The following is a 12,563-nucleotide window of genomic DNA, read 5'->3' on the forward strand; positions in this document are numbered from 1 at the left end:
ACTGAGAGAGCCAAGAGTCACTGCAATAAAGGTGCAGCAGACTGCATTGCTTGAAATGGGAAGACACCTAAACAAGACTCAAAACCAGATATCCAGATCACCAAAGGCAACCCAAAGGGGCAATGAGATGGAACAATTTGAAAACTCAACCACCTGGACTCCCTGAACTGGCAATGAAAGAGGATCTGGAAAAAATAAAATCAGAAATAATTTATCAGATAACAACAGAGATTGTGGCCATAGTGAAACATATGATTAATAATTCTGCAACAGACAAAGATAAAATAGAGGAGCTGAGCAACATGATGGAATTCCAGCATAGGAAACAAAGGATATACATAAAACAGATGTAAACAGACATCCAGGAGATTAAAAACTCCATTGAAAGTATATGTAGCAGAATGAGCCAATGTTAAGACACAATATCAGATATAGACAACAAGATTGCAATTAGTGACCAGGAAAAGAAAAATTTCTTAAAAAGAGCAACGTACCATGAGAAATCAATCCAGCTGCTACTAGATGATACAAAGAATAACATAAGAATGATCAGAGTCAATGATCAGGAGATAGTACAAACAACATAAAAAAACTGTTCACAGAAGTAATGACAGAAAACTTCCCAAGTAGGGGAAAAGAATCTGACATACAGATAAGTGAGGCATATAGGACATCAACTAGCTGTGATAAAAAAGAAGCTACACTTAGGTATATAATAGTTAAGATTCCAGAAACCCAACAGAAAAACAAAATACTACAAGTAGTTAGAGAAAAGAAACAATTTACATACCAAAAAATGTCCATCAGAATCACAGCAGACTTCTCAACATAAACCCTTAAGTCAAGAAGAGCCTGGAATAAAGTATTTTAAGCTCTAAAAGAAAACAACCTCCAACCTAGATTGATGTACCCTGAAAAACTATCTTTCAAAATCAATGGAGAGGGCCAGGGATTTAGCTCCATGGTGCTGCCTGCCTCACAAGCGCAAGATCCTGAGTTCAATTCCGAGTACCGAAGAAAAAAAAAAATCGACGGAGAAATAAGATACTTTCACAGCAAAGAACACCTAAGGAACTTCATGAATATCAAACCAGCACTTCAAAAAATTGTAAATATGCCAGGAAAAGACAATGAGGTTACAACCCCATGAAGCCCAGCAGAATGAATCCATCAGGCAAGACAAATTAAATGCAAAGGGGGAGAATCCAACAACAGAAAAAGGTCATGACAAGGATAAGTCAATACACATCAGTTATAACCATTAATTTTAATGGTCTCAATTCACCACTCAAAAGAAACAGATGGGCAAAATGGGTCAAGACACAAGATCCAACAATATGCTGCACACAAGAAACAGACCTAATTAAAAAAAAAAACTTACAGACTGAAAGTTAAAGGGTGCATAACAATACTCCATGTGATACATACCCCCAAAAAAGCAGTAGCAGCTATCCTATTTGCAGATAAAATGGATTTCAAACCAAGACTAATTAAGAGAGACAAGGCCACTACATCCTTGTAAAGGGAACAATCCAAGAGTAAGAGATGACAATCACAAATACATATGCTCCAAATACTAATGTACCCAACTATATAAAACAAATATTAATGGACATGAAAAATCAAATAAGCACTAATACAATGTAGTAGGAGATCAACTAGACAAAAAATTGACAAGAAATACTAGAACTCAAACTCTTGAACAAATGGACTTAACAGATGTTTACTAAGTGTTCCAACTGACAAAATCAGAATACACATTCTTCTCAGCTGCACATGGGTTGTTCCCAAAATAGACCACATACTACCTCACAGAACATGTTTAAGTAAGTGCAAAGGAATTGAAGTTATCCCCTGAATATTATCAGATCATAGTGCAATGAAATTACAGATCAATACCAAAAGATGCATATTGAGATCATACTCTTAAGTGAACTAAATAGGACACAGGTGTAAATACTGAATATTTTCTCTAGTGTGAGAAACTGAAAGTGTAAATAAGGATTAAAATGATTCAAACGAATAACTGATAATTTGAAATAGGAAAAGGTCCAAAGGTGTAGGGATGGTGGAAGGGAAGAGGAAGGGGAAAGGAAAGAAGGGAAAGGAAAAATTATAAGAAAAGAAAATGGAAATGAAATCTATGTAAATAGGGAAGGGTGTAGGGGGTGAAGGGCACACAGTTAATGGGGAAAAAAATAAGAACTAAGACATATCATGTAAAGGTATAAGCACCCAATGATAAATGTAAACGTACTGTATACCTAAAATGTACCAATAAAAGAATTTAAAAAAAGAAACCACAATAACTTCATAAACGCATGGAAACTGAATAACACACTCCCAAACAACCAATGGGTCAACCAATGGGAAATTAAGAAAACAGACAGTTTCTCCAAATAAATGACAATGCCAATACAACAAAAGGAAATTTATGGACACAATAAAAGCAGTCTTACGAGAGAAATTCATAGCAGTGAATACTCATGTTAGGAAAAAAAGGGCTAACTCAAATAAACAACCTAATGCTGAACCTCAACCTTCTAGAAAAAGAAGAGCAGGACAAACCCAAAGCTTATACAAGGGAGGAAATTATAAAGACCAGAGCAGAAATCAATGCAATGGAGACTAAGAGAATGATACAAAAAATTCAATGAAGCAAAAAGTTGGTTCTTCAAAAGAATAAACAAAATTGACAAACCCTTAGCCAACCTTATAAAAAAAAAGGAAAGAAAAGGCTGAAATCCATACAATTAGGAATGAAAAGGTTGAAATTACAATGGATGCAGTAGAAATCCAGAAGATCATCAATATCTACATTGAGAACCTATACGCCAGTAAGATGGAAAATACAGAAAGATTTAAAGGTACGTATGAATTACCAAAGTTATTGCACTGGATTTGGTTCCTAGGTATGTGACCCCTACAGCCAAGCGAGAAGAAAGCCTGGCTACTGCTCCAGCTGGCAGCAGACTTTGGCATCATCCATGTGGTGCTGGTTTTAGGTACATGCAGAATGTAAGAGCTGTAGGGTCAGGAAGGCTTCCATTCAGATTTCAGAAGGCCTGAGAGGCCAGGCAGTGTGCCACTGAGAGTGCAGTGCTTGAAGCTGTGAGTGTGAAGCCAGAGGTACAGTGGAGACCCTGAGAAGCCAGGAATGTGGATCATCTGAGGAAAGCTGTAAGGAGGAAGTAGAATTGGGCTATGAGAGAAGATAAGGGAGCTACCACCTCACCCCCAACTCTTGTAAGAAGGGAGACCCAAGCTCTCTGGAGTTCAAGCCCTGCTATAAATTCCTGGGGTTGCTAGACATGGTACTATGGGATTTAATGTTTGCCCTTTTGGACTTTGGTCTTGCTTTGGTCCTATTCCTTCCTTTCCTCCTTTTCCTACCTTTTGGAATGGAAATGTCTATCTCGTACCATTGAATGCTGGAAATATTTAGCTTTCTTTCAATTTGTACAGGGGCTTGCAGGTAAGAGTTTGTCTTAAATCCCAAGGAAAGTTTGGACTTGGACTCTTCAGCAATGCTGAAACTGTCAGGAATTTGGTAATACTTAGAGATAGAGTAAATGCCTTTTGTATAAAGGGATGTATATGAGTCTTTAGGAGGTCAGGGGTAGAATGTTGTGGCTTGTATCTAGATGTCCCCCCAAAGCCTCATATGCTCATAGGTGGGCCTTTTCCAAAGTGTCTGGATCTAGGGTATGTGCTGCTGTGATCAAGGATGTGATGCTGGAACTGATTCATCGTAGGATGCTAGGATTAAGGCTGCCCTACCCTAGGTACGAGTGCTACCTGCCTAAAGGGTGAGTAACCTGCATAAGAAATAAGGGACAAGAAGTTGCTGCTGGTCACTTGTAGCTTGCTGCTTCACTGCCTGCCCTCCCATAGACTGTTTCTCTGCTGTGATGCCCTACTGCCATGCCACCCAGCCTCGGAGCCAGCCAACTATAGACTGAAACCTCTACAAACTGTGAGCCAAATAAACCTTTCCTCCTTTAACTTTAGGTGTCAGGTACTTAGTCTGAGCAGTGAGAAACATAACTAAAACAGTCTCTGACTCCCTATAAAAGCAGCTAAAACAGGCCCATGGGTCCTCCATCTTTCTGGAGTCCCCTACTCTGATTCTGTGTATCTGAGCAGTTGTCTTCTCCCTGCCCCTCTTTTCTTTTCCTCTGTATAAATAAAGAGTCTTCCTTTTGTTGAACTTTGTCCCTCTAATTTTTTACCAGGGCTGAATTTATGATATCAGTGGGCTGCTTGGACAGCAGAGCAGTGGTGCAGTGGTGCTCATCCCCTGGACGTGACAAGCTCATTATTTATAATGAGGAAAGATTTTAGGTTTCTTGGTTTTTTTCCTGAGGAAAGACCATAAAATAATCAACTTTACAACAGTTCAGAAACAATCCCTACCACATTTTCTCTTCAAAGTTTCTTATTTTTGTGTACAAACAGTTCTTTTAAAAAAAGCCCTTAGAGACCTGGTGAATTTTTCCTAGAAGTAAAAATAATAGCACTTATATATTTATAACACAAATCTAATGTGTTTTTCAAAATATTTTCACTTGCAGGATCTTATGTGATTTGTACTAAAGTGGTATAAACTGCAAGCATGGACTGTTCCTACCCTACAACTGAGAAAACTATATCCCATGACCTGTGCCAGGAAAGTAGCAGATCTAGAAATTTTATGACCACATGTTCTTCCTACTAAAATATGCAGTTATGGCTCCACTGACTGCTTTAAAACCAAAGCAGATGCTTTAAGTGAATAACTGTTTACTACTGGTTCCACAAAGGAACTAAATGTATCACCTTTCACCAAGAAACCCTGCCACACAGCTGTCCTTTGATTTAGTATAAGACCAAAGAGCCATGCCTACTGATATGCAAAACAAATCCCTTGACACCAGGGAAAATCAAGCAAATAAAGATTAATTGGGTGAAAAATAAAACAAATAATGAAATAAAAACAAATTTACTAGCAGATACCTTCTAAATGCACAAGGACCAGACCAGTCTGTAGAAGGCATTACAACCTGGTGAAAATATAGGTAGTCCCAGTTTCCTCTCTTTTTTTTTTTTAAAGTAAAAGTTTACTTCTTTATTCATTTTTAATTATTAACACATATTGATTACAATTTTTGGGGGGTACCGGAATTTGAACTCAGGACCTTGCGCTTTTGAGGCAGGTGGTGGAACCACTGAGCTAAATCTGTGGCCCCTTGATTGCAATATTAATGGGACTTACTGTGATATTTCCATACATGTAACATCATGCATTTATCAGCATTTTAAGAACTTGTTTAATTCTAGGCTCTAGGAGGACAAGAATATGTAGCCTAAAAAACTAGAGAATTTTAACTTAGTTGTTGGCCATGTAACTATGTCACTATAAAACAGTAAGAAGTGAAAATGTTTCAATAAAGAAATTTACTTTAATCACAAGTAGTTTATGTTCATTATTTGAAAAGGTGAGAAAAGTTAAGAAAGTGTAGGCTTTAAAAAAAAAAGAGCCTGGGGCCAGGGATTTAGTTCAGTGGTTCCGGGCCTGCCTTGCAAGCACAAGGTCCTGAGTTCGATCTCTAGTACCAAAAAACACCCAAAGAGCCTGAATGTGATTCTTCAAGGAAAACAAGACAAAATTAAAAGCAAATTTTTTGGCTTAGAGAATGAAACCCTGTCCTTTTTTTTCTTTTCTCTTCTTTTCTCTTCTTTTCTTTTCTTTTCTTTTCTTTGTGGTACTGGGGATTAAGTTCAGGACCATCACACTGTAGCCCAGGTAAATGCACTTTACTGATAATTTAATTGTGGCGGGTGTTTTAGAGGCTTAAAATTTAGACTGAGATGAACCCAAAACATTTCTCTGATTTAATCAAATGCTAAAAGTTCACAGGTTAATATTAACTATAATTATTCAAACGACTTCTTTAGAAGTAAAAAAATACTCTTATTAAACCAAAAATGTGCAAGTGAATAAGGGCTTAAATAACTGTCAAGAAATGAAGCAAGTTTACATGCAGGACAACACACTCAGAAAACAACACGCATTACTTCTAGGTGCAGTGTCTCCTTACAAAACTGTCCCAAATTAACTTATACCCTTGGTCCAGATGCCAAAGTCTGTTTGAACTTTCAATTAGAGTTTTAGAATAAGGACAAACCAGTGACCAATAAAGTATACAACTGTGTATTCACTACTCCTTCTGGTGGCTCATTCAGATTTGAAAGATCATATCCAATTTAAATATAAAAAACATTCATTTTGGGGCTGGGGTGTAAATCAGTGATAATGCATTTGCCTAGAACGTGCAAGACTCTGGGTTTGATCCCTACACCACAAAAACAAAACTCAAACCCAAACCCAAAAGAAAGGAAGAAAGAAAAATAAACAACGAGCTCATATACCATTTTTGCAAAAATAGGGGAAGTGGTTGGCCTATGTTGAAAGGAAGTACCTGGAAGAATTAACAAGAAACTATTGATAGTAGCCTGTCTTTTTCGGTAGGAAGTGGCAGGTGGGGTACAGAGGATAGGTTGAAGGGTTAAAAGACTTCTCACATCTATCTATATCTTCTGTTTTGAAATTTATATGCTGTTCTGAATTACTCCGTCAAGAAAATTGATTTAACAACCATTAATCTGAAGACTCCCATATTTGAAAGCACTTAGCACACCATTGTACAGGTTTCCCAAATGGAAAGTTGACTGGGTTATGTAACAACATATATTTCACACTTAAGAAAATTGGTCTTAAAGATTTGACACACTCTCCTCCCTCAATTTGATTTGGCACTACATCACTCATCCATCTTCCCAGCTTAACTCCTAAACCAGGGTCAAGGTCACGCATGCAAGTAAAATCACTAGAAAGGGAGGCTTTTAAGAAAGCCAGTTTGTCATTCCAGTAAATAGTAATAGAAAGAAAGCAAGCCTTGTTAATCAGATGACTACCAGAAATCTCATTTTAAAAAATCGCCTTTTCTTTTCTAATTTTCTAATAATTTTTCAAGGAAATCATTCCCTTCCAATAAAACTCAAACAAATTACAATGTTTGCTTTAGAACAGAGGAAAGTGGGAGGCTCTGATCTAAGCTCAGTCTTTTGATTTTGCCATCAAGACTGAAAGCCAGGATGCTGGGTCTACTGAGGAAGACACTAACTTCTCTGGATTTTCCCTTCCTGTTCTGAGTAGTTGAGATGATGGAACATTGCAAGATTTCTGACATTGCTTTCAGCTGTAAGACTCTTGGACACTGACCTTCCTCATGTGTTTCCAATATGAAATAGTGTAACCACCAAACTAAGGAACAAACATTCCTGACATAAAAACATGTTAAATGTTAAAAACAGAAAGATCTAGAAATGAAACTGAAGAGACAGAAGATAGCTCCCTTGCTCTGCTTTCCTCATAGTTAGAAACTATATAAGCCAGAATGTTATTTATGGCAATATAGTCATTTGAACAATTATTTAATGACATTTCAGAAACAAAGAACAATATACTCTTAATAAAATCAACCAACCTTCTCTGAGTCAAGGAGGTAATGCTATTTGATATCATTCATTTATCCAAATATTTAGCCTGTCCTAGGGCCAGTCACACACAAGTAAATCAGTAATCATTCATCTACATTCATAAAGAAAAGAGTTACATAATTTCTCTCTTTCCCATAGCAAAACTGCTTTTGTCCTTCTCCCTGGCATAAAGTTGTGCAGTTAGGACTCTTTTTCAGCCCATTCTGTGGCTAGGCATGGCCTGACCTTAGTCCTCACCAGGGGACAGTGGGTAGAAATGATGGGCAAGGCCACTTCTGCATAAAGGATGCTGTTCCCCTGCACTTGGCCCTCCACGTTCTGACCTGGTGTCCCACCACGCAAACAAGGATGGTGCCCTCAGACACTTGCGCAACAAGATAAGGAAGATCTGCATTCTTGCACAACTTGAAGAGCATGGCCACCCACAGCTGGATGATTCGCCATACTGCTTTGCACACATGAGTTTTCATTCAGTCTAGGAGGCACATTCAACAGCAGCCTATACAGCATATCCAGGGGCACTCCATCCTACAAACCTAGACCAATGCATTTCCCACCAGAGCTTCCAGACCCTAAAATAAAAGGTAAGAAATTGCACACATCACTGATTAAGGATATGTTTTTCAAGGAGTTTTAAAATCAAATCAAATCTTACCTCCTGAAAGTAGTAGTCTGAAAAGAGTACAACTTACCAAATGTGCCATAAAAGCCTCTAGGTCCACAGGTCCCCACGCCATACTTCTTTAGAGATGCTAAAGCTGCTGCCTTAATTGAAGCAAAAAATTATATTTTAATAATTTATTTGTAAAAGTACAAAGAATCCCTATTCTTTAACCTACACTTCCTTTTCCTGTTTCTCCCTTCCACACTTTCCATTCTTCCTTACAACTATGACAATTCTAATAGGATATAAGAGAAACACAAATGTAAAGATTCAGGTATATGGCTTAAAACATAGAAAAGTTACACTAGCTTGATTCTCAACACCTGTTTAACTCAATATCTTTATACTTTCCGCATCTGTGGGCATACGTCTTTCCCAAAAAATGTTTGCTAGTCCACAATCTCAACAGAACATGGGAGATTTTCTAGATTTCCTTATTACCCAGGTCTTTCTTACTGGGTTCTCTATCACCTAATACTAAGCCCCATTAGGTACTCTTGTCTTGCTTAAGTCCAGGTTTCAACTCTGTCAAGGAGTAATGGGAAATACTTAACACAGCCCTCTCTGATAGTCCACATTTGTCTTTTACTTTATGTCTTGTTTCTTAAGTGAGTAAGGTTATCGACCAACTTCAGCACTATGTGCTACTTACCTTAACCCGAGGGCTATCCAGCAATCCAAGGAAATTAAAGGAAGCGAAGTTTATACATTCTTTCCCATTCACCACAATCTTGTGGCTTGGAGGGCTGGGGAAGAGACAAAGAGCAGTACGCCTCATTACACATTCATGTCCTGTGCTATCTTCCTACTTCATTTCCATTCCAATTCTCTCTTTCTCTCTCTTTTTTAAAAGTAAAATTAGAAATCAGATGTTGTGGTACATGCTTATAATCCCAGCATTCTGGGAGGCTAAGGCAGGAGCATCACAAGTTCAAGTTCAGCCTAGGCAACTCAGCAAGACCAGTCTCAAAGTTTAAAAAGAGGGCTATGGATATAGTTCAGTGGGAAGGCCCTGAGTTCAACCCCAGTACCATTTACTGCCACCTTCTCCAAATAAAAGTAAAGAATGATATATTAAAAACCAATGTCTTTCCATTAGTTCTAAATTGGCTACCCTTAAACAAAGAGTACTACTTAAATAAAAAAATAAGTATTTCTTTAAAAAGAAAAATGAGCAAGAATTTCAAAATGAACAAATGGCAAACCTTTACTCCGATTTTAAAACTTTCTTTAAAAAGAATTAACTAAAAGAATAACATAAGATTGATTGTAGTCAATGAAAAAGCAGTACATATTGCAACTGACGTAAAAAACCCATTCACAGATGTAATGGGAGAAAATTTCCCAAACGGGGAAAGAATTTGACATACAGGTAAGTGAGGCATATAGAAATGCAACTAGGCATGATAAAAAAAATCTTCCCAAAGGCATATAACAGACAAGATTCCAGAAATTCAATACAAGAACAGAATATTAAAAGCTATTAGAGAAAAGAAAGAAATCACTATAAAAGAAAATCCATCAGAATCAGCAGACTTCTCAACACAAACCCTCAAGTCAAGGAGAACTTAGAATGAAATATTTCAAACCCTAAAGGAAAACAATTTCCAACCTAGAATGATGTACCCTGAAAAACTATCTTTCAAAATTGATGGAGAAATAAGATACTTTAATGACAAAGAACACCAGAAGAAATTTATGACCACCAAATCAGCACTCCAAAGTGTTCTGAAGGATATTCTAGAAAGAGATAACAAGGATTACAACTCCATGAACCCAACAGAATGAACCCACCAGGCAAGGTAGGAAATTAAACAGAAGAGGAAAAAAGGGAGCCAACAACAGGAAAATAACATGACAGGGATAGGTCAATACATTATCAGTCATAACCATCAATGTTAATGGTCTCAATTCACCCACCAAAAGAAATAGACTGGCAGAATGGATCAAGAAGCAAGATCCAACAATATATTGCATACAACAAACACATTTAATTCAAAAAGAAATTCATAAACTGAAAATTAACAAATAGAAAACAATATTCCATGCAACAGGAACCTGGAAAAAGGCAGAGGTAGCTGTTCTATTTGCAGACAAAGTGGACTTCAAGCCAAGACTGATTAAGGTAGACAAAGAAGGTCACTACATCCTTGTAAAGGAAATCATCCAAGAGGAAGAGATAATAATCATAAATATATACGGACCAAATAGCAGTACACCCAACTATATAAGATAATATACAAAATATTTTAATGGACATGAAAAATCAAATAAGCACTAATACAGTTGTAATAGGAGACCTCAATATCCCACTGTCACAAATACATCAACTAAACAAAAGGTAAACAATGAAATATTAGAAATGAACCAAACTTTTGAACAAATGGGATTCAGTAGATGTCTACAGAGTGTCCTACCTCACAACACCAGAATACACATTCTTCTCCACTGCACACAGGTCATTCTCCAACACAGAACACATCGTACCTCACAGAACATGTTTAAGTAAGTGCAAAGGAACTGAAATTATCACATGTATATTATCAGGCCATAGTGCAATGAAATTGGAAAAGGAAAGAAAGACAACGTGAAGTAAATTCACATAAGTAGGCTGACACACAAAAAGCAAGATGACTCAGTGAAGAGAAAATGTTTTATAGAATTGTGAGACAGACACTATCTGCATTATGTTTACTGATAACTTTGGATGCATCCAGATATCACCTGGCCTCTGTGATCACTTCCCTCATCTATGAAGTCAGGGGAACCTATATCTTAAGTTAATTGTCATTATAAAACTGCAAAGGCCATAAAAGGTGCTCTTTAAATATTTTCTGTTTTCTTTCTTAGGCCTCCAAGGGCTTCCTTAAAATCCAGCATCACCTACTGCCTTAATCACTACGATTCTGAATCTGTTATGTACTTACTTTCCAATTTTTCAGGACTTCTTTAAGTGTCCTAAGTCCTCCCTAATTATAGAAGGGCTAGCCACAAAAAAATTAGAAAAACAAAACCAAACAAAACAACCCTGGGCGGACAAGCCTGAACTTAAGATTGCTATTGTGAGAGTCAAAGCCACTGTATAAAACTGTAACTCACATACAAAATAAACTGCTGAGAGTAAGTACATTCACAGCCCATAAGCTGACAGGAGTGGAGCATGACATGATGCAAGGAAGCTACTTCTGTCCAGTACTTGGAGCAGGGAAGGAAAATAGTTTGCAATGAGAAGAGTGTCCTACCTATGGCTCATGCAGGCTACCAGGAATAAGTCATACCGGGCACCTGACACAAGAATCCTGTAGCCCAGAACTCTGCAGGATACCTCACAGAAGCAAATTAAGCCAATCTAGAACACCTCCATAATCAAGGATTCAGAAGACTCAAGAAAGGGAAAACAAAACCTTCCCAATCAAAACCACATCCTCTCCATGAGCAAGAGTCAGCAGGCAAAACAAATGCAGCAGGAATATCATTCCAGAACTCAAGACAATGGAAACAGGAAGCATCAGGCTTAAAAGTATAATCCCAAAGAAAGGCTATGGCACTGAGTAAGATGACAGGGAGACATGTAAACTAACCAGACATAACTTCCACAAATAAAAACTCAGAGTCAATAAAACTAGAAATCTAATGCCCAGATTAAAAGCCCAATCAAAGTGAAAAAATGAAAGAGAAGTGAAACTACAAAGAGAAGCAAAAATATCAAAGAACACATAATGGACATGAAGAATACAAAGAAAATATTAAAAATACATGGGGAAAAAAATCAAAAGGCAATATTTAAATAGTTATCAGCTAACAAGTTCTCAGAATTCACAGAAGATAGGAATCTTATTGAAGAGAAAAACTAAATCACAAGCAGGATAAATAAAAATAAATTACAGGAAGGGCCGGGGATTTAGCTCAGTGGTTCCACCGCCTGCCCCGCAAGCGCAAGTGATATAGGGGGAAGAGATTTAACTCCCAAACCTCCTAGATATCTGAAACACAAGTTCGTGTTCTCTAAAATTGAAGAATGTATTCTAGAAACAATGGAGCTTAAGAGTAGGAAAAATTTATTGGGAAAAAGAAAGCTTCTGCCTAAGAGAGACAGAAGCGGGACTGGAAAGTGGGTTGCCACTCACCCCACTTTTCAAAGATGTTTTATACAGCAAAGCCATGTGGTAAGGCGGGTACAAAACTATCAGACCCAATGGCAATTTACAAGGTGGGCATGAGGTGGGACAAAACCATGACCAACCAATAAGATTACAAGTACAGTCACCCAGGTAATACTGATTAAATAAGGGGATCAAATGAGAAAACAAGTCACATACAAGGAATTTTCCATTTAGAATATCAATCACTGCTATCT

General features: G+C 37.4%; 1 protein-coding gene across 1 annotated transcript in view; it reads right to left on the minus strand.

The window, feature by feature from the left end:
- Sptlc1 (serine palmitoyltransferase long chain base subunit 1) overlaps positions 1 to 12,563 on the minus strand; it is a 75,869-nt gene that overhangs the window by 47,758 nt on the left and 15,548 nt on the right. The window contains exons 4-5 of the mRNA XM_004870049.3: positions 8,859 to 8,952; positions 8,235 to 8,307 (exon numbers count right to left, since the gene is read on the minus strand). Of these exons, the coding sequence (XP_004870106.1) occupies positions 8,235 to 8,307; positions 8,859 to 8,952 (167 nt within the window). The remainder of the gene's footprint in view (positions 1 to 8,234; positions 8,308 to 8,858; positions 8,953 to 12,563) is intronic.

This window comes from Heterocephalus glaber, unplaced genomic scaffold (genome assembly GCF_053883595.1).
Source record: "Heterocephalus glaber isolate CG9 unplaced genomic scaffold, H.glaber_assembly_v1.0 deba00000621, whole genome shotgun sequence".
NCBI lineage: Eukaryota > Metazoa > Chordata > Mammalia > Rodentia > Bathyergidae > Heterocephalus > Heterocephalus glaber.